At 35.1% G+C, this 20,344-nt stretch overlaps 2 protein-coding genes across 4 annotated transcripts in view; both read right to left on the reverse strand.

Annotated features, from left to right (window-relative positions):
• Positions 1–10: 10 nt before the first annotated feature.
• scny (scrawny) lies at positions 11–5,442 on the reverse strand. Its single transcript, XM_069036646.1, has 7 exons — positions 5,099–5,442; positions 4,822–5,041; positions 4,521–4,759; positions 2,710–3,155; positions 2,376–2,651; positions 976–1,938; positions 11–713 (listed from the first exon to the last, which is right to left on the reverse strand). Exons 2-7 carry the CDS (start codon positions 5,037–5,039, stop codon positions 579–581), a joined length of 2,277 nt encoding a protein of 758 aa, XP_068892747.1. The 5' UTR covers positions 5,040–5,041; positions 5,099–5,442; the 3' UTR covers positions 11–578.
• Positions 5,443–12,747: 7,305 nt separating this feature from the next.
• The window catches only part of unc-13-4A (BAI1 associated protein 3), a 106,681-nt gene continuing 99,084 nt past the window's right edge, over positions 12,748–20,344 (reverse strand). For 2 of the 3 annotated variants that reach the window (XM_069047563.1, XM_069047574.1), the window contains 9 exons: positions 17,238–17,728; positions 17,002–17,187; positions 16,806–16,918; positions 16,548–16,756; positions 15,533–16,134; positions 15,180–15,478; positions 14,795–15,130; positions 14,371–14,740; positions 12,748–14,321 (listed from right to left, as the gene is read on the reverse strand). In XM_069047563.1, the coding sequence (XP_068903664.1) occupies positions 14,227–14,321; positions 14,371–14,740; positions 14,795–15,130; positions 15,180–15,478; positions 15,533–16,134; positions 16,548–16,756; positions 16,806–16,918; positions 17,002–17,187; positions 17,238–17,728 (2,701 nt within the window). In that variant the 3' untranslated portion in view covers positions 12,748–14,226. The remainder of the gene's footprint in view (positions 14,322–14,370; positions 14,741–14,794; positions 15,131–15,179; positions 15,479–15,532; positions 16,135–16,547; positions 16,757–16,805; positions 16,919–17,001; positions 17,188–17,237; positions 17,729–20,344) is intronic. The other variant, XM_069047566.1, reaches the window with a different exon arrangement.

Raw genomic sequence — 20,344 nt, forward strand, 5'->3', positions numbered from 1 at the left:
AAATTTGATATCAATATAAAAATTTTATTTTCAAAGTTTTGTTCTAGAACAGTTACATGGTTGCATTTGCTACAACATTAGTACACATAGTGTAGGTTCAACTATTACCATTGTTTAAAATTTTGAAAATGCATCATAAAATTCAAGTACGAATAAAATTAAGTTCCCAACTTACAATAACATAAACGTCATTAATTAATTGAAACGACGATTTATTAAAGTAATTTTATGGTAAAAGTTTAATATCTTTATGCTTAATGATAAATAAAAGTTTTTGTACAAGTGGAAAAATACAAAATTGTATGTATTACAGTATTTTAAATGCACTGTGAACATTAAGCTCAAAAAATAAAACAAATACCATTTCCTAGAGGATTTCATTGTTAATTATACTAAAACTACTTTAAAATAGTTACATCAGAGCTTTAAATCGAAATTAGGAATTGTGGATATGTTTAAAAATATAAATACTTAACATAAATAATTCACAAAATGGTCAGTTATACTAAACAATGGTGACATATGCACAATTATACAATTTCAATTGCCTATGTAAAAATATTCAACCTTAACATTAATCACTGCCTAAAGCGATAATTTTTATGAAAGCTTTTGTGGTGAAAATTACGTCGATGCCTGTTGCCAGGATTATAAAACGGCTTATAATGTCCGGAACCGTTGTTTTGACTCCAGTTCTTCGCATTGTGAAACTCCTGTAACAAATATCGCTATTAGCGACACACTTAACGTACCTTTTATTGATATGCAAAAACAATCTTCACATCAAGATTTACTAATTACACATGTTCAGACTCGACATACGATACTGACAGTTCAAGCCGTTGCGCCATGTGGTTACTAATCAGAGTCAATCACGTACTAATACTGGTGCACTTCTGCAGAGTTGACCGTACATTTTATTTATTTTGAACTTTTCACTATCAGATCAGATTATCGAACGGAACACGAACTTACTTGAACAGGATTATATCCCGGGTTAGATTTGTTGTACGAATTGTTCATTTTCTGATGTTTCACTTTTCCCTGATCTGCATTATCTACAAAAGCCCTTTTTCTCTCCTCTCTCCTTTCCGCGTTGATTTCCTTATCCAACTGAGCCCTCGTGCCGTTCCAGGATGAAACAGGCGCTGAATATCCGCTGTGCGACATTTTGAATAATTCACTAACAGTACCATCTTGTTTTTTCTCTCCCCAATTCTTACTCTGTGACGTAGGTTCAGTCGAAGTCACTTTCCATTCACCCACCGCTGCCTTTGTCGAAACTCTATACTCTGCCTCTTGTGGCGACTGATTCGACTCGTCCGAACAACTAGAATCGTCAGTCTCGTAAGGAACCAGTTTTGTTGTGAGAGGCTGAAACGTCGTCTGCTGTGGTTTAACAGACGATTCCGTATTTGTCGAATTGATCTGCGTTACATTATTACTGATATTTTCCGAGGAGGACAACAACGTTTGGTTTCGCGTCTTCGGAGCCAAGGGCAACTTCGGAGTTTTCACGTCGCTATTTGTACTAAGTGAAGACTTTTTGGTAGGTAGTTGGGGACTCGAGGTGGGATTGTTTTCTTTCTGCGGACTTTTTGCTTCGTGCGCATTTTCCGGCTCGCTGTCGCTCGTTCCGGAACTCTCCGAATGGTTGCCGTTTCCGTTAGAGACTGGTGTGGCAGCTCCGTTTAGCTTTTTCTCGAATTTATCGGGAGGCAATTCAGGCCCGTACACCTTCTCGCTGGTGAAACCGATACCGTTCGCGGTGCTCGTCTTCGGCGTGTTGTTATTTGAACTGGGCTCTGGTGCAAGCGGAGACTTGATCTTGCTTGTTACGGTGTTGTTTGATTTTTGCGTGAATGGGGATGATTCTAGCTCGTATAACATTATGTATGCGTTTGTATTGAACACAGCTTGGTGAGATATTATCCGCACCTGTGAAGTGAAATAAGTTACGTTACAACAATGTAGATTTCAAAAATTAAACCGCCTGTTTTTCAAGACAATTTCAACATCTACAAGGTCTATCAATCATTTCAAGATGTTCAAATGAACTCATTTTTCTTTTCTTATTTATCAATTTAGTTAATATATACTTATCACCCCAAACATTTACTATAAAGTTTACTATCATCTTCAGTTAAAAAATACAATAAAAAATAGATACAGTAATACTTTATCTATGCATATATTTAACCCAAATGCATCAAGTTTTTGAACGGACGATCTACTGTTCCTTTTTGCATTTTAATATAATTAGTTTTGAAAAAAACTGCGAACAATCATGACTCTGGTTGGGGCATATTTTACAAGTTTTTAGTGCCTTAGTCATTTATTTTCATCCAATCAAAATATCTGTAGTGTTCTCTTACCATACTATCATCAAACTGGTAAAAATTACCAGTAGGTGCTTGGGCAACTGCAGTGTAGTGTCCACAATTAACAGTCGGTCCCATATGTGTGACTAAGGCAACAAGTCTATAGATCAGTGGAACACTGGGACGATGTCTGGCATACCTTGTTAGATCCAGTCTTTGTCGAAAATTTATGTGTTTTGTAATTTTATTATTGCTAACAGAAAATCGTTTCAGTTGTATACAAAGAACCATTGGGGCTCTTTCAAGGGAGAATTGTTTTGTTGCAGGTACCTAAACAGACGAAATTCTTGGTCAGCATGTGAACGTCGACACTGAACCGGAGACTTACTTTTTTTTGACAAGACTGACAGTGGTAGGAATCATCGTCCAGTTTTTCCCTAGAGAAGTAACCTTCTAACGCTTCATCAAGTGTTTGCGCTTTCCGGATGTCCAGTAGTAGATCTTGAAAGTGTTGGAAAGTCGTGCTCACGTGACCACATTTCAGACATCTCACAGCCGATCTTAAATAGCCACCTAGGATTTGATTGAGTGGTGTGGTTTCTTTTACTTTTGAATCAAATTCGGAATGATTTTTGAATCGACCTAAGTAGGATTTCTCCATTGCTTCGACTAAATATCTAAGAAACTCGTGTGCATCTTCTTGTCGACCGGGTATAAGGTTTCGACAAACTAAACGCAATTTGTTGTAGATAAGGAGAGGACGGATTGTATTAGTGTTACGCTGTTGTGATTCTTGAAGGGTCTTCCGCATTGCACATATTATACACAGCCCACCTGGTAAAATAAAACAAAACATAAATATTATGACAAACTTGTCTATTATTTCATTTTTTTTTCATTCATTCTTTGACATTTTAAATTTATCGTCTACAAAAGATAACTGCTTACGTAACTGATCTTATATTTTGTCTTTTGAGTAGACATATTGATTAGCATAAATTCCAGTTTCATAAATCTATCTCAAAGCCAACATTATTGATGAAACTTGAATCTTGAAATACATGTACAAAACAAATGGTTACATAATCTCCATAATTTTTTATTTGTTTTAAACAAATTAATTCAACACAACGATAAATTCATCAAGTGCATACATTTTGCTAGTTTTTAAAAATAATTTCTCGTGTATCTCCAGTTGTTTCTTTGTAAATCAATTATTATAAATTTTGCAAATGCTACTTAAGACAGGCAGTTGCTTTATCAAAGAAATTTTAGTTACATCTATGTAATAAATACGATAACCAGTTAGCATAATTAACATAGATTGTAAATTTTTTAACCATAACGGTGACGGTGTATCATTTTTTAAATATTGCTCGTCGTATTATGTGCACTTCAAAATTTTATTACGAGTGACTGAACAACTGAACTAATACGTTCAAAGGATTTTTCCATTCATAAATGAAAATATTTGGTGCTGACTCAGTTATAAGAATTTTGATAAAAAAATCGATTAGCAAAGCTGCAAGAAAACCATAACGTTAAATACATAATACACGTAGTTATTTTATTCATTCTAATTTTAAATTGCCTTGTGCACATTATCAATAATACCAACACAACGTACACTGGACTGGAAGACTTTTGAACTTTCATTGAGATAAGATGGTAATACAGTTTTCTGTCACTTGGAAAAATGTGTAACGCGTAAATTATTCCAATTTTAAAAATAATTGGACTGAACTTCAACAATTATCCGTGATCAGAGGTTCTATTTTTGTTCTATTTGTGATTATTGAAAATAAAATACGCAATTTTGTTTTTGTTCAATTAAGTAGTGTGCCTTGAGATATTTTTCAAAAAAATTGATGTATTAAAAAATTACTGTGAAATAAAACCAAATTGATACCATTTTGAGAAAAAGTCGTAGATTAAGAAAAGTAACAATATACATAATGTATTACTTTATTAGCAATACACATAATATCGTGTCCAAGAAAAAAGGTTGAATCAGATATAAATTCAATTTCTCACTTTTTAATTATTTGATAACAAAATGGATGTTTGCAAATTTATCAGTGTCATTAAATAACTCAATTGCTCTTGGATAATATTACAGTTGATCAGATTATTGATATGACATTACACTGATAAATAAAAACCATATAACCTATATTTACACATTCATTGTTTACAAACCTGAATCTTGGCATTCCGCTGTGTGTTCCTTGTCAGAAATGAGCCAATTAACGAGGGCGGGAACATGAAACAGTGCTTGTAGAGTAGAATTGAGATAGCAGGTATTGCCCATATTAATCATTCCAGCCCCCACTGACCAATCGCACTTACTCCACCCTAACTGCACAGCTTCAAAAGGATACAATTCGTGGTTTGCCAACTTCAGCGTTTCATCAGCGCCCATATCTCCTTCAGGTTTACTACACGCGGAAAAACAATAACGTAAAAACGGTGGGTTCGGCGGGGCACTTTGGGGACCTACCTGGGCTGTGGGGTTTCCGAGCTCTTTAAGACAATGTACTTCGACTTGAGCTTGTCCAGCACGGTGCTTTGGTAGCTCCCGGCCGGTTCGAACTCGATATTACCGAGCAGCGCCTTCTTGGTGGAGCCCGCCAACTGGGCGTCGAGGGGGCTATCGTCTGTTTTGGTGAGGGCGGTGCGCAGGGCCGCGTTTACGGGGTCCAGGGTGGACGCCGGCATCCCTGTGACAGCTACACGTGCAAGGAAGGAGAAACCCCGCGTTGTGGTCGGCCACCTACCGTATTGTTTGTTTGCGAATGGTGCTAGCTGGGGCTCAGGGGACGGCACCGGTGCATAGTCGCGAACTCTCACTTGGGGGTGTGTTGACGGGGTGCGTTTTATTATTGGATAAGACGAACTGCGCGATTTATTTAGTACATCACAGACACCAACACGAAATTGCACCTACCGACGATTTCTGCTTGTTGCTACTAGTGCGCATGTCAATTCTCGCCCCAAGGGCAGCGCGACAACTACGAGCTCTCTTGGTATTGAACCGTACTTTTCCAAATCTATAATTTTTCAGACTGTTTGTTGCTCTACGTTTTATTATTTAACAACTTTTAACACCTTTATACTCGATTTGATTGGTTCGATTATTTTTGTATTTTATGTTGCAGCTAGAGATTTTTTTATCCACTTTAGCAAACTAGATTCTGAGAAATATTGAATTTTAGAAAATGGTGTTTGTTAACCCTGCCCGTATTTAATTCAACAGTTTATTTTGTAATTTGTTTTTATTTCATTTTTACCAACATACACAGATATTTGCAGTTAATTTAACTGTAAATGAAAGAATTCAAAAAAGGAACAAAACTACCTATTTGGAAATACTAGTTTTGAATAATAATAATTAATCCACAATGTCACCGTTTACGCTACAGGCAACCAGTAAAGCACATAAAACTGGATTTAACATATAACTTACACCGAATATTTATTTTATACAGGACAGGTTGCTTCAACTTTTTAAAATTACTTACTAATCCTAAAGTTTTTCAAAATCAGCATGTGACAAGTTAAATTTGCAACCTGCAATGCTAATGTTGGATCAAACACTACTAACTGCATTGTGGCAACCTCAAAATTCTTGACCTCCTTTTTTGGTTTAAATAACTGTTCGAACTCGTTACGTCTTCGTATAATTTATCTAAGTACAATAACATAAAATTTTGTTCGGAAAAAGACAAAAAAATATAGATATATCTACGTAGTGAGCATTTTTGTAACCATACGATTCAAAGATTTGATAAAAAAATTACCGCAACATTGGAATGTGCCATCAACCTAAATATTATTGTCATGGTAAAGAAAATACAAGTTAATCAACATTGAATATTAGGATGTGGTCGTCGTCCTTACTAGGAGAACAAATGTTTCTCCTTTATTTGTTTTTAAATCCATGTTTTCACAACTTTGATTACCTACCTACTTACCCCTTTTTGATTTTTTTTGAACAGTTGAAAGAACAAACGGCATTTTTTCTGATATACTCTATGTCTTTTGCCGTTAAAGTAACATCTTCATATTCCTGCTGTTGACGTTGACGTTGCCGGCGTAGGTTACAGATTATCTTAGAAGGTAGAAATCTTCTTAGAGGTGTTCTGTACTTCTTCTTTGAGACCTGTTGCTAAGAATTTGTATACGTAATACAGAACCCGCAGAACGACATTACCACTGCTTGTTTTGTCACTTCACTTGAGTATAGCCTTTTCAACAAAATTCTCTTTTTACACATCGTCATCTGATTGTCCGTCCTGTCTTTTACAATGTCAGTTTGGAAATAGTAATTTACGTTATAAATCCGGTAGGTTACTTGTAACAGTACGAGTTACAGCCCTTTCACAATGACGTTAACGTTACGTCGATGTTACAGCCCTTTCACAATGGCGTTAACGTTACGTCGATGTTAAAACGTTAATGTTAACGTTAGATTTAATTACATGTATTTCAGTACATTTTATAAATTATTTCCGTTGGCTAATGTTAGAATGTAACGTTAAGGATCCAGAACATTTCTAGAACTAACGTTAACGCTAACAATATCACGCAACATTAATTTTCATCATAACGTCATTGTGAACGGTCCACAATGAAATACATGTAATTTTGAATTTCTAGATCTAACGTTAACATTAACGTGTTAACATCGACGTAACGTTAACGCCATTGTGTATGGGCCTTTAAAACGTTAATGTTAACGTTAGATTAATTATTTCCGTTGGCTAATGTTAGAATGTAACGTTAAAGGCCCATACACAATGGAGTTAACGTTACGTCAATGTTAAAACGTTAATGTTAACGTTAGATCTAGAAATTCAAAATTACATGTATTTCATTGTGGACCGTTCACAATGACGTTATGATGAAAATTAATGTTGCATGATATTGTTAGCGTTAACGTTAGTTCTAAAAATGTTCTGGATTCTTAACGTTACATTCTAACATTAGCCAACGGAAATAATTTATAAAAAGTACTGAAATACATGTAATTAGTTCTAACGTTAACATTAACGTTTTAACATCGACGTAACGTTAACGCCATTGTGAAAGGGCTGTAAGGCTCTCGTTTACCTGAAAGAAATTTCGAACTTGATGTACAGTGGGTCCTCTATTTACAAATTTATATTTTGGTCAAACCTCCTTGGGTCAAACAAACCGAGGACGCAGGTACCTTGAATTGGTCACAGACGCTCAGTAGGGGGTAGAGGATTACGATTACGATCCTGTCCTGTTCCGTACCTAAATACGGAGATAAAATAAAATTTTGTGTTGGAAAGACAAGTCCAACAATGCCAAATCTGAATTGGCTTTGGCTGCACTGCAAACTGTTGTTTCATTCCATTTTATTATTTATTAGCTGACCCGACAGACGTTGTCTTGTCCAATCCAAATTTCAGCAAATTAGTTTGTGATGATGATTTATTTTCTTCCATTAAATTTGAAATTACAATGAATCTCAAGGTGTTTTATTTACATTTCGATGTTCAAGTGAACAATCCGACAGTGAAATAAATTGGTATAGAAATAAAACAACTACATTTGTTGGACAGATCGCGAAACAACACAAAAGTAAAAACGAATGTAATTTTAATTTAGGGTGGAATGCGTTTTTCCAGATTTTTCTCCAAATTTTCCAAAAACATTTTTTCAATTGAGTTATTTCCATCCCGGGAACAAACCGAACAAAAAAAAAGAGAATCAATTACAAATGTCGTCAGTAATGATCGAGAGTGCATACAAAAATTATAATTTTTGAAGTTTGTCCGAATTTTCCGACTTCCTTTGTATTTCTTGCAAACATTTTAAAGGACTTTAATTAAACAACTTTATTCATGAAATAATCTTACCGAATTACATACATTCGTCCTTCTGAAATAATCTGTTGTAATACTCAAGTTGATTAAAACGCAACACTCGTATCGTTTTTTCACAAATTTCTCGAGAAATTAAAACGTCAAAAAATGACACTTGTGGTTGCTAATCAACTTTCGTATTACAAATCGATCATTTCGAAGCACTCAAGAGGATATTTTTCGACTTTTGCAATTTTCAATGTTAGAAAAATAAAACAGTCCGGTAAGTGTTGCTTAGCGACACTTTCCGGCTCTGATACTGTTATAACTTATAACTCACCTACCGGACTCAAATTGATAATGTAATCGAACATCTACCGGATAGTATAAAATAAAATATTTAGAGATCGTGAATTTTGCCATGAAATAAAGGAAAAAATTGTGCTTATTTTTATAGTGCATTATTACTGGAAATTATTATTCCACTTAAAAAAAAAAGGACAGAGATTTGCGTATCTAATATTAAAATGGGTGATATAATAATTTGATGAAGCTTTTCCTGATGGAGCAGCAGTATTATTGACTGTTGTTAATAAAGCTCAAATCGTTTGTTACAAATTTGGAATAAAAATGCAAATACCTATTATAAGTATTTCCTAATTTCTTAGGAGGAGGCCGATGTAATTTGTACCCTTGTATAGTCCCCTTTCCGTAAGCTGTTAGCTCAGGTAGCATGTAGGGTTGGTTGTCTACAACGTAAAATTTTAACGTTGAAAAATGACTTCATTTTTTTCGTTTTTTTCAACTAGTATTCAAGTAGGAAACACCACTTTTCGTCTGCGTCACATTCACAACAATATCTAGTGAATGACGTGAGATATTTTCGATATCTCTTTTCGTTTTGCCTACACAGCTTCTAAGCAGAGCATTTTATTTGTGGTTTTTTAACAAATTCGTCAAAACAAAATTATATTTTTCTCTTCATAGTTCACTAATAGAAATGTTCATAATTTATGTAGTAAAGAGAGAAAACGTTCATCTCGTACTGTTTTCTCAAAAAACGTGATCGAAAATCCACTTTTTCGACCGTTTCAAACTCAGGTAAACGCGAGCCTTAAGAATCCAAAACATTTCTGGGTCTAACGTTAACGCTAACAATATCATGTAACATTAACTTTCATCATAACGCCATTGTGAACTACACTGAAATACATGTAAATTTGAATTTCTAGATCTAACGTTAACATTAACGTTTTAACATCAACGTAACGTTAACGCCATTGTGAATGGGCCTTTAGACATTATGGACGAGGCGACGTTAGGAGCCGGGTCTAGAATGTCTAAACGAGTACCTATTACAAGGAAGGCAACGGCCGTTGCTATTGATAATGATAAAGATGAGACCTTATAAAATACCTTCATCCTTTTTTTGTCCTCAGGGTAGGCCATTTTTAAATTTTTCAACACTTTCTATTCACTTTTCCACAAAGAGTGTCAGAAGACGTCAACTTCATTCACATTCAATTTCACGTAAAATCACGGTTGCTAAGAAAACCTAGTTACCTTTGAAAAATATGACATGCGAATTATAACCAAAAAGGTCGGCTTTTGAAAAAGTGAATTCGTAATTGTGCAGTTATGGAGCTATAAAATATAGAAAACCCTGCTGCACTACCTGCTGCAGTGTTGGTAAGTGCAAACAGTGCATGTTCGAGGTTGATTATACATCAAAAGTTCATCAAAACGTCAAAATCGCAAAAATCGTTGATTAATGAAAAATAGTGTATTAATGAGGTCCATTAATACACTATATTTTAGACAAAATAATTCATTAATATTGAAATTAACAAGTGGTCAACGGATTTTTTTTTTTATACAATTGACATTAAAGTGACGTTTTTAGTGGAAGCTAATTTGATTAAAAATTGCTCTTTATAACTTACCGTGTTAAAAGTATTTTTAACACTAGTAAAAAAAAAATTTCTAACACTAGTTATTTTTTATTTATTTATAAATGTTAAAGTGGCTCTATGTGCCGCTTTTTCAATATCTGCGGGAAATCTGTCGTCGATATCGGCATCGTTAACGTCGTTTTCTTTGCATTCCATGTTTACGAATGCAATAATGTGGAATTGAAAGTGTTTTACAAAACGTAATGAAAACTTTTTTGACGTTTCTAATAAACAAATGTCAATAGAAGACTAGCTACCTGATTTTTGCCGCAGAAATTAAAATAAACATCAAAAATACGACTGCGTTTTTAAATGCAATGCAAACCAGTTGTATAAAAAATAGATGTATGATGGACGTGTTAAAAGTGAGATTTTATTTTGTAAGTGGGGTAGACTGGGAAACGAGTTCAGCGAGTTGACCAACCCCACGAATAATCATAAATAACTATTATTATACCTGAATCATGATTCCTGTTTTTGACACTAAAATGCGTGCGAAAAAGGGCCTTTAAAACACTAAAGCTTTAAGGGTTGCTTAGGTAACAACAAATTCACCTACATTTTGAACAGTGATAAATAATACACATTTATACACAATTTATGATAGCAACGCAACAACAACAATTGACCATTTCTATATCAACCATTAACCTCAAGATTACTTCGGAAAAGGTATTTCAATTTCCTTTTTTTGTTATAATTTTCAGATTGTAGTGCAGGTATAATAAAAAATTGCGTATGATACACGTTTATAAGGACCTTTAAAGCACTTCCGACGTTAAAAGCATTCCGCTACGCGTCGTGCTCTTAAACTCGTCGCGCGTGCTTTAAAGGGTTCTTTATAAACTTGTATCATAATATACTATTAAAATCATAGATTTAGGGCCAGTTTATAGAAAGAGAATTAAATATTTAATTCGAATTAAATTTTAATGCGCGATTAACCCATGAATTCGCAACTTCGATTGGTTCAATCTGGTCATGTGTTCAGTTAATCTCGCATGTTCAAATGAAATATTTTCAAAATGGTGGCACTTCCGGAAATACCGTAAATCGACGCCATCTTTATTTTTTAAAATGGAAAGGCCTCATTTTGACTTCACATTTGGATTCTACGTTAAATTTTGAGTTTAGAACGTCTTTTCGTCAACACTTATCTGTCGTCGTTTTTGACCTATGTTATCTTTTTTGCAAAAAAAGCGAGATTGCAGGGCTTCATTAACAAATTTATAACTCTTGAACCATCGGAAATAAATAATTGATTTTTTTTTATTTGAATTTCTAAAGACCTGGCCGATCTTTTCCGCCATTAGTGAAAATTTTTTTATGTATCATACGCCTACTGAAATTTTTCAAAATTGCTAATCAAAAAATGTTAAAAACTTAATTTTTTTAAACGGCAACCACCATTTGTGACACTAGATATAAATGTAAAATTTAATTCTAAGCCTACTTTTATTAACATTGTGTATGCCTATTCCAAGCCGTTTTGGCGTAATTTCGATTTTTTGTGTAAAATATTCCTTTTTTTTTATCAAACAATTGTTTTATTTGAATTTTTATTCAACAATCACATGCAATAAACAGTAGATAACAACGAAAAAATAAAAAATAAGCAAATTAACAAAAAAATATTTTCAATGAAATCATTTACATTAAAATATTTTTTTGTTAATTTGCTTGTTTTTTATTGTTTTGTTGTTATCTAATATTTATTGCAATGCTATTTTTAAATAAAAATTCAAATAAAACAATTGCTTATAAAAAAGAATATTTTATTAAAAAATTGAAATTACGCCTAAACGGCTGCAAATAGGCATACATAATGTTGATAAAAGTGGCCTGAAAATTTAATTTTACATTTATATCTAGTATCAGAAATGGTAGTTACCATTTAAAAAAAATGAAGTTTTCGACATTTTTTGATTTTCAATTTTAAAAAATTGCAGTAGGCGTATGAAAGATAAAAAAACGTCGTTAATAGCGCAAAAAAGCGGCCAAATCTTTGGCAAGTCAGTAAAGTAAAAATAAATTATTCATTTCTGATGGTTCAGGAATTACAAATTTTTTAATGAAGCCCTGCAACCTCACTTTTTTGCAAAAAAAGATGACATAGGTCAAAAACGATGACAGATAAGTATTGACCAAAAGACGTATTAAACTCAAAAGTTAACGTAGAATCGAAATGTGAAGTCAAAATGGGGCCTTTCTATTTAAAAAAACAAAGATGGCATCGATTTCCGGCATTTCCGGAAGTGCCGCCATCTTGAAAATATTTCATTTGAACTTGGAGTAGTCGATTATAGTCAACTACCAATTTTCATATTAATATGATTTTGGGAAATCTAAAAGTTTCTAATGAACGGGCTACGTGAATCAGCCTGTATAGTACCGAGCGATCATTTAAAAAATAAATCGAGTTTGCTTTGGAGCCAATGCTATAGCATGGGTTGCCACAGGTAACACGCCGACTCGATTTATTTTTTAATTGATCGCACCGTACTATTATAAATGATAACGTTTTTAATACCTCGTTTGTATTTGTACATTTTGGTCACATCCTAGGTTTAATAAAGAATGTCATTTGAGAATTGGCATCAATTTTAATTATGTAGAGGAGAGAATAAAAGAATAAAAATGTGATATTTAATTGATTTTATTGATTGGTAGACAAAGACAAGATATATCACATTAATTAAATATATAGAATACAATATTTTGATTTCAATTGACATACAGTACATTAAGCTCGTTAAGAAGGGGTAAAAAAATAAGAAATAATTTGCAGTGTAAAGCTCAAGCTTCGTTATTTATCACACAGTCGGAAAGCATAAGTAACGAAATAAGCAAAGAATATTTGATTGCCGCATAGTAGAGTGTGCAAGATATGTATAGGTTCTTTACAATTCATATAAACTCTTATGTAAAATAACGGGTGTATATATAAATTATCTTTTTAATAAGTTTATGATTGTTTCATGTGCGTTAATAATAACAATGTACTACACCTTTTATTATATTATGATTTTACAGTTTAGTTATTTTTATAATTATACTTGTAACACGACAGTAATAAAAAATAATAAACAACGATGCGCACTATTAAAAGATTGGTACATAAGGTTGTAGTAATACATACGTATAACAGGCATTAAGAGTAAGGACATGTTATCACTGTCGCATTTAAATATTTTCATGTTTAAAAGTTAATAGTGTGATAATTATTATAGTGAATTAGTAAATTTTATTACCTTTTAATTTTCAGTTTTAAGATTAAAATCATACAATACCCAATGATGATAGCGTACATTTCACATTTCAACAGAAGCGAGTAAAACAGGGACAATTTATTCAGCAAAGACGTAAATGTTTAGATTTGGGCTCGAGGAAATCTGTATTTGCAGGTTTTATTATCCTATCGGGGAAACATCAAATTTTTTCATCCAAAATGCCAGATTCAGTAAAAAAAAATATTTACTTTGCTGATATGGAATCAATAATTGAATGCGTTGCGTATAGATTGTCAGAAGTTGTAAATTTGTTATTCTGATATCGGCAAGTTTCGCAGTAGATACTTTCGTCTGTACTTCAGTTACGAAACGAATTCACATAAAAATGTAAGTATTGTTGTAAATAAGCAAAAACTATCGGATGAATCCGTTGCGGTTTTTGTGTGGTGGCGCGATCAGACTCTTTTGATATTTCTTCCGTCTGACGGAGCAATGTCAAATGAAATCGATGGCACGATCCAAACCCTAGCACTGGCATTTTTGACGTATTTTTTTACTTGTTGTAAGAAATCTACCACTAACATGAAGTTGTATCAGTCATAGAAAAGTAGTTCCTACGTTAGAAAAGTCTTCCTAGACTGAAGTATACTTGGCAGATGACAAACCAACAATATTTCTGTTACAAATTTGGATAAGTAATAGTGAAACATATAAAAAATACTTGTATTACATTTAAATATGTACATGTTCAGTGCGCGGTTTAGTTCGAAATTTGTTAGTTTGTCTTATAGACACATCACGTAGAAAAAATAGCGCTTGAATTTTTGACAACCATTTCGTAGGAAGAGAGATGTACAAAACATTATATTACACTATATTTTTATTTTATTTATTTGTTTGCGAATCTTTGTTTCTGTTTTCGTACAAATTCGGCAGCTAGACGATCGGCGACCCTAGATTCTAATATTTGTAGTACAGGATGATCTGCAAACAACTCGTTAGCGATTTTACAGTTTCCTTCCTAAATACGTACTCTTTTGGTGTTGCTGCATAAGAATTAGCTCGACTGGTTTGAGTCCGTGAAAGTTGTCGACTCCGGTGGTGTCCGCGACTCCGGGGATGCTTCCCAGGGCCAGGAAGGCCTCCCCTGCAAAGTCGTTAGCGGTGAGGACATCGTGGTCCATGACCGTGAAAGCGATCATGGCCCCGGGAGAGCGACACTGTTCTAAAGACACGCTGAATTCGAAACATTCGTCAAATATTGGATGAAGCGTCTTCTTGTGTACATTGGTCTGTTGTTCGTTGCAGTGGGGGAATACTCTATGCGGTAAAAGTTCGATTATAACAAAAGGGTCGCTGAAACCGTTGGGGTCTAAAGGTATTATGTCCCTCGCATGCAACACCTGAAATGTGAGGTTATCGTAATATTGACAGTGGCACCGAATTTGGACGCTTACCTCAACACAAAGCGAATCGTGATTGAAATATGCCCGCACTGCAAGACTACCGTAGGGGCTGTTAGTTGTGCTAAGCTGTTCTTGAAGCCGCTGGTTGTAGAAGATTTCCACTAGAGTTTCCGTATCCGTTCTGTGGTACTGCAGTCTTTGCTCGATTTGACAGAAAGTCGGAGAATGCAAGCTTTCTATGCTGAGCGCGTTGCCCTCGCAGTGGAAAAAGTCGACCATGAGTTCGAGGGCCGCGTGAAGTCTCTCGTGGAACATGGGAGGCATCTCCTCGCTGCTGGTACCACCGTCCATTTGATGATTCAACTCCGCTAACGTGTACTCCCAAACCTACGAGTCGACGGTGATGAAAAAATTACAGATCGTCACAACTGCGTACGTCGTATAAGACTTTTTGAAAGTTTTGAGGCAACAAGTATAGGTTGAGTACGTGCAGATGTGTGTGCAAGTATTCCAAGAGCGGTTCGACCGCTTGGTTTGTGGGCAGAGTGTCTGGAGACCAAGCTACATGAAACATGGCTTTCCTAAGAGCCTCTTGCATTTGCGGCCCCACTCGTTTTATAATGTCCATTATTCTCACTTGAAATTGGCTTAAAGTGCTATCTAATTGGTTGGTTAATGTGGCGCATTGCACTTCGGAGGCGATCGTTTCTAGTGTTACGAAATCGAAATAATTTTCTGCAACAGAAGGATTGAATCGTCGGAGGGAATAAATGAGCTGCGGGTCCAAACCTAACAGAGAGACGAATTTATAAACGTATTCCAAGTTGTTCGAGGCTATGCACATTTCGTCGCAAATTTTAAAAGGTCCCATTCTGTCAAAATAGCCCGTTTCCATCAAGCCTTGGTACGTTATGTCTGCGTAGAGTAGTGCCGCTGAACATATACAGTCGAGGAGTTGCGACAGTAGCGGAATCGAATGGGCCTTAGGCCACTGGAGTAGTCTCCAGAAGTCTCTTAATTGACAGAACATCGCAACAACATCCACTGCGGAGGAACTGTGCTTCACCAATTTGTCGCCTTCGCAAGGCTTTTGAAGTTCGACCGAAGTTCTCACCCTCTGCAGCGCTTTCGCTTTGCACACTATCAACCAACAACTGACAGATGGTTCGAACCATTCGTGACAACGGACTAGTAACAGTTTGTGATCGCCACCTGAGGGTAAATTCTGGTGAAAAGTGGCCAAGTCTTTGACTTCCAAATAAACAGAGAAGATTAGTCTGCTGTAAGCCGCGTCGGGATGTTCATTCTGGTTCAGAAATGAAATTACTTCGTCTGACATTAACTTATCTAGCTGTTTAAACACCACACTGAAATACGGAATTCCATTCGTGCTGAAATGAGAAAGAAGTGAGGGTTAAGTAGTGATTTAGATGTCTAGCGCGCGAGCAGCATGGTAAATTTTTAAGCGACGGAACAAGATCTCGCAGCTTAAATTATAATTTGGTCTATTAGTTACCGTCACGGAACGAGATTTTATTGTGTCGGAAGGTTTTTGGAAGCTGTTGTGTGCGCAAGTATCGAACAAGTGTTGCCAAATTTTATGGATCGTTAAGTTTGTAATGCAGTCTACACAGGCTGTTTCAATGTGTCTGGTATTTGAACCGACAATTGTGTTCGTCTGTGAGAGCAAACACCAGTTTTTGAAGAAAAAATTGTGTGTGATCTTTCCGAGTGGGGCGATTCGGTAGACAACTATGTAATGTTTAGGTCCTTTTGATCGTGAGCAAAGTGATATTCGTCATACCCTTCAAAGAGAGGATGGTAATGAGATAGTCCGTGTTGGAGATGTACATAAACTTCGGAGCAAAAGTCAACGAAGCAGTTATCGTATTCATCGGAGGTCATAACGGACGATTTCAGACTTTGAAACCATTCAGGCGTCCCTTTACGGAGAGTTGCCACTATCTCACCGCGAATTTCCTTATTGAAAGGGCAACATTTCCAGAATGCTTTCTAAAACAGTTTTAATCAGACGGAAACATCTAGAATGCGTGGTGCCTACCATATTGGACATGTAAGCAAGGCATCGAAGAACGTATTCAAGGCGAACCAAAGACGGGGGATGAAGAGCGGGAAACAACTGTCTATGATGACGCAACTGCTGTAACCATCTCTCTGCAACGGCCATTTTACCAGTGTATTAAAATATTACTACGTTTATTAAAAACAAAAACGTAAAAATTTCATGACACACTTACCCTGCATGGCGGAGAATTTTTCAGCCAACCACATTTCCTCTTCCCTGGTGAGAGTAAAGTTCATCCAGGCGCTTTCAATGTCTGTCAGTAATTGAAGCATCCAACGGGGATCCAAAGGATATTTCAAATAAACCCTGCACGCAGCCACAAAGCGCGCCAAAGCAGTCTGGAGTTCCGTTAAATCTCCTGAAAGGATTTAAGAAATATTTCTGTGTACTCAAACGTTCCGTCAAAACCTTGCACGGCATGCTGATGTAAAATGGTCAAGGCCGGCCCTGGCAGATCACCGCTCCACGTCCACGTCTCCCGGCTCCAGTTTTTTAATTCGTAGTCGACGAACGTGGCGTAGAGACTCTCGTGTTGGGTCAGCTCGGTCCAGTTGTCCTCTTCAGAGGCGCCTCTGTTCTCTCTGGTCGACAGCCACAATTTCAAGCGAATCCTGCCCTGGACCGAGCTGCGCTGAGATCGAGCTTCCAGTTTGAACCAGCCTTCTAAACCTGTAGACGGAATGTCTTGGAGGGGTATAGTGACACAGCCGAGGAAGTCGTCTTGTGAACTTTGTCTGGCGGATTGGCAAACTTGTTTGAAAAATCTACCCAAACCTCGAACTCCCCGAACCTCGTTTAATTTGCTGACTGCTTCTAGTACTGAACTTTCGTCGTCATGGTCCCATATGTCGAGGTGCACGGAGTCGCTGTTAACGTCGTCAATGTCGCTGAAAGCGTAACTGTTAATAGAAACATTTCAGATGCTGGTCCAGATTTGCCATTGTGTAATTCTCTTATTCACATAATCCACACGTTCAGTTCAAGATGCATGCATGCAAAATGACATCTGGATTCGTTGTGTACTATATGCTTAAGAGAAAGAAACGAAAAATAAAAAATCATATGTAATGCTTTTCAATTGGTTAGATTTGAATTCGAATTGTTTTAAATTTTGTTGTTATCAACATTTTTACATTGTTTGGATTCCTAAATAGTACCTATATTATTATACGAGTTTAATAAGACGCTTTATTATCACATAAGTGTGTTTAAAGCATGACGAGCGTAGCGACGATTGTGATAATACCTCTTATTAAACGAGTGTAGGTAATATACTATTTTATCTAATTTCATTTTTAAATTTTACACAATTTTTTTAATTTATACGTATTCTTATGGCTCTCAAAGCGTTAGTTAACGTAGTTGAAAACAACAAAAATTTTACTATGGATCAAAAATGAGTTTCGCAAAATTCGAGGAAGGAGGAGAAAATTACAGCGATAATTTTAGAAAGGTGGAGATGATTACAGCGATAATTTTTTGATACTTTTAGGACCATGCTAAATTATCGGTGTAATTCGTTCCTAATTGGTCCAATGATTCAAAATACTACAAGCTGATTGGTTGAAATTTTCTGAGTGGAATTGTCATATACATATCTTAATATTACTTCCAGTCTACAGAGTACTTTATAGATTTTATTATCGTGGACGTACAGAAGTGATGAAATGTTCATTTTAACATGGATTTATACAATGTGTAAGATAATGTTTGGTTACTGCAGGTTACAGTTAATCCTTCACACAAATGTAAATGTCGGAAGTCCGTGAAAACTGACACTATCTGTGGATAAATGGGATCTGTATATCCGAATTCGAATGTAAAGTAAACACGCAGAGTACAATAAAAATGCTATTTGTTTGCTTGTTTTAAGAGATATGCAAATAAGTTCTTTTTGGTCTGGAGAATAAGAGACTCATTTTACTCGTATCAATGCAATTTTATTTTTTAATTTATAGATCTATAAAGCAAAGAGCGTCTTTGGTACAGCGCATTGAAAAATGACCAATTTGCTGGTAGGTTTTCCTGACATATTCAACTGGGCGAGTTTAGTGGAATAAGTTTTATTCTAAAGTTGAGTTCATTATCCACTACGTAAAAAGTATGGTTGGCAGAGTTACTTTTAGTATTTTTCGCTTTATATGGTTGGCAGCTTTGATCTTTGTCTACAGGGCTATTCAACTAATTTTTTATATACGAGGTGATCAAGAAGGACTGTTTTTTTTTTTGTACAACTAGAGCAACTTCCAGTTGCTGACGGCTTGACACAGACAGCCGCATCATTGACAAGTATTATTTGACATTTCAAATTAAATTAATCGTTATTTATTGTATAAGTGTTTTAGATAGCATTTTATCCACGCAAGAATTTTTAACCGCGAGTGCGAACGCACGAGCGTTTAATATTCTTAAGTGGATAAAATGCGACTAAAACACGAATGCAATACAACGTTTTATCCACAATTACAGCGATTTAAAATCAGAATCGCCAAAATTTCATCTCATGTCATCAAAAAATGATTTGACATTACACTCTGACAGCGGATGTCACCTCAAAAATCATTGAAATTAACTAAAAAAAAATGGGAGGTGTTGAATAGTCGCTATTTATTTTTGATTGTTTATCGACTCCATTTGTACAAAATGCAAGTTGGTGAAAATGGGTGAAAGTGATCCTGTTCGATTGATTTAAGATTGTATTTTTTCATTATTCCACTAGTGGAATAAAGTGATTTCATTATTCCACTAGTGGATAAAGTGTTACTTTATACGGTTCATAAGTGTGGATAAAACTTCAATTATAAGGTAATTGTGGATAAACATGTTAAATCTGTCCGAGAGCATAAAAAGAACAGTTAATTTATATTTACCTACAGTTAAATGGGGGGCACTTCAAGCGTTTCCTTTAAATAATTTTTAGATTACTTTTACATTATTCGTTTGGCGATTAGCACTGATGGGTATTTTACATTTCATGTTATCTTAGTAAACTCATTAAGTTTTTCAGTTAAGATAATAGTACAAAAAAAATGTGTGTAGCAAAATACAAACATATTTTTTATTTACTAAATAACGTGAATTAATTTATCTAGAAAAATATTGCGTTGTAATAAGGAGCTAATATTGCTACTTTTTACTGGGTTTTTACGTAGCCCTATTCTTAATGGCAAACATGTTCTAATTTGTTATTAATTAAAGTACGACTATCAAAACTATATACTTATTTGTAAATATTATATTATATAAGTATTTATTATTTTTGTTGTTTTGATTTGTAGTTATTGATTAAGTAACTGAAAAAATATATTTCAATTAAGTCTGTTTGTTAGCGAAATCTGGTATTGCATAACACAAAATTCAGGACGTGGACTGTTATTACTACAGCATAGCGATCCTATTATATCTCCGGTATTAAGTTCCTTAACCTTTCCTTTGATGACTAACAGTTCTCTTATTAACCCTGTAGGCGTATATACGAATCTTTGGATCTGGATGGCATTTAGTGCGATATTGTT

The sequence above is a fragment of the Tenebrio molitor genome, chromosome 1 (assembly GCF_963966145.1).
Source record: "Tenebrio molitor chromosome 1, icTenMoli1.1, whole genome shotgun sequence".
In the NCBI taxonomy this organism is placed as follows: Eukaryota; Metazoa; Arthropoda; class Insecta; order Coleoptera; family Tenebrionidae; genus Tenebrio; species Tenebrio molitor.

Bases quoted from the DNA above. Each gene is read 5' to 3' on its own strand.
- scny (XM_069036646.1), bottom strand. From the start codon at position 5,039: ATGCCGGCGTCCACCCTGGACCCCGTAAACGCGGCCCTGCGCACCGCC. The intron at 4,760-4,821 runs GTAGGTCCCCAA...TTCCGCGTGTAG, and splicing joins TCGGAAACCCCACAGCCCAG to TAAACCTGAAGGAGATATGG. The intron at 2,652-2,709 runs GTAAGTCTCCGG...TCGTCTGTTTAG, and splicing joins GTCAGTCTTGTCAAAAAAAA to GTACCTGCAACAAAACAATT.